Here is a 1,948-nt window from a genome sequence, read left to right as displayed (position 1 = left end):
GGATGCTTGCTCCTTAACCGGGCGCCCCAGTACGGGATTCCCTTCTACCTGCAGTACCTGGCGCACTGGCCCGAGTACTTCATCGTGGCCGAGGCACCCGGCGGGGAGCTGATGGGTTACAGTGAGTGCTGTGGGGCTCCCCAGGGTCATTGCGTTCGGGCGATCGTAACGCGGGTGCTGCTCGCCCTCTCGCGTTTCCTGAATACCCAACGGGGCAGGGGGGCGTTACACGGCGCATCCCGTTTCACGCGTGTACCCCAGGGTCGCGTAGGGCCTGCAGCAGGGTTTTGGGTTTGGTGCTCCCAGCGCAGCGAGGGGTCGTGGCCGCGGCAGCGCCTGCCCAGGTGTTGCACAGGTGAGCATGGGCGCCTCTGCAGCCCTCGGCTCTGGCTCCGCACGCTGCTGGTCAGCAGTGAGGGAAATGCTGGGCCTGGGTGCTGCGCTACCCTGGAATGGAAGGCTCTGGGTCTAGATGTCATTTGCTGATTTGCTGTGGAATATTTGTGTTAGTCAGAAACACTCCAAATAGAGCTATTGGTTGTTCATGCCTCCCAGGCTTTTTTCCTCTTTTCGGGGGGTGGAGGCAGAATAAGGGTCTTTGCAGGCTCCTAAGAAATAAAGTATTTAACATAGTAAAGCTGGAAGCATTTGCTGTACAGAACTGTGGGTGTGTTATTCGAAAGGTGCTGCTGCACTGATGCTCTGTATGTTCACAGTCATGGGTAAAGCGGAGGGCTCGGTGGCCAGGGAAGAGTGGCATGGACACGTTACTGCTCTCTCTGTTGCACCAGAATTTCGACGGCTGGGCTTGGCTGCTAAATTGATGGAACTACTCGAAGAAATTTCAGAAAAGTGAGTACTATGTTTATCTTTAAATTTGTCTTTCAAAGTAGTCTTTCTGCAGGCACTTGTCCATGGCTTAGATACTTGATTTGCATGAAACAGACACAGAATTTTGCTATAAGTAGTTTTCCGATTGACTAAAATTCTTTGTAGTTAGAGAACAAGAATTATAAATGTTGATTGGTGGTTTAAAATCTTAGGGTTTCTCTGAAAGCAAACTCTTCCAGAATTAGTAGGAAGTAGCCTGAATTCCAACAGAGGTAATGTATAAAAGGTGCTTTTCTTGACAGAAAAAGAGCTTTGCAAAACGTCAACGCTGTTTCCCCCAGGGCCTTCAATGTAATCGTGAGGTTTGTGCGATTCCCTTGGGTGCAGTTTTGAACAAATTCTGTATGTCCAACAGCATCTTAGCTTACTTTCCATCTTGTGCTTGGTTACTTGTACCTGCAGAAAATTTAATTTAGTGCCAGATGAACTCACAGGGAAACTTCCCCGCCTCATGCTGGTAGGGCAACGCTGTTGTAGTTGATAAAACTGAAAAACAGGATGACGTTTTGGAAAAATCTGCCTTGTGAGAAGAAGGCCTGTCTCCTGTCAGGCAACTGAATTTTGTGACCAAGTCTGTCACCAAAAAACCGGGATGAAAAGAACTTATCGACACCGATGTGATGCAGATGAGCGGACGCTTCTTTATTACGGCTGGGTGTGAAGGGGAATAGTTGCACCAACATCGCGCACCTTGCCTGGTGCGTTTACACACTATAAAGGATACACACGTGCATATGCATACGGTTTCCCGTAGCTAATTAAAATAATGCCTCCTATTCCCGGTCATGCACAGTGTTGACAGAAATTGGGTCTAGGGTGGCTCTGTAGACCCCGCAGACCCCAGACTTAAAAGGAGAGACCCTCCAACGCCCTTGGGTCAAACACCAGGCTAGAAAAGTTGAGGGGCTGTTTCATATAAAAAAGGTTTAAGGCTCCAGTAAACTTTTTAAAGCAATACATTTTTCATCCTTCATTCACTTTTCAGAATGGGGCATTGTTGTTGATTGCTGGCCTGGTTGTTTGGTTATAGAATCACAGAATCACAGAACGTCAGGGA

The 1,948-nt window shown here is 48.5% G+C and overlaps 1 protein-coding gene across 1 annotated transcript; it reads left to right on the top strand.

Annotated features, from left to right (window-relative positions):
• Positions 1-12: 12 nt before the first annotated feature.
• LOC104545769 (N-alpha-acetyltransferase 20-like) lies at positions 13-852 on the top strand (the record flags this gene model as incomplete). Its single annotated transcript, XM_010190982.1, has 2 exons — positions 13-121; positions 717-852. Coding segments are annotated over 2 exons (245 nt in total), but the record flags the coding sequence as incomplete, so codon positions are not given.
• Positions 853-1,948: the final 1,096 nt, after the last annotated feature.

Source organism: Mesitornis unicolor, unplaced genomic scaffold (assembly GCF_000695765.1).
Source record: "Mesitornis unicolor isolate BGI_N332 unplaced genomic scaffold, ASM69576v1 Scaffold24548, whole genome shotgun sequence".
Taxonomy (NCBI): domain Eukaryota; kingdom Metazoa; phylum Chordata; class Aves; order Mesitornithiformes; family Mesitornithidae; genus Mesitornis; species Mesitornis unicolor.
The sequence above is the reverse complement of the archived record's forward strand: the minus strand, read 5'-3'. Positions and strand labels throughout refer to the sequence as shown.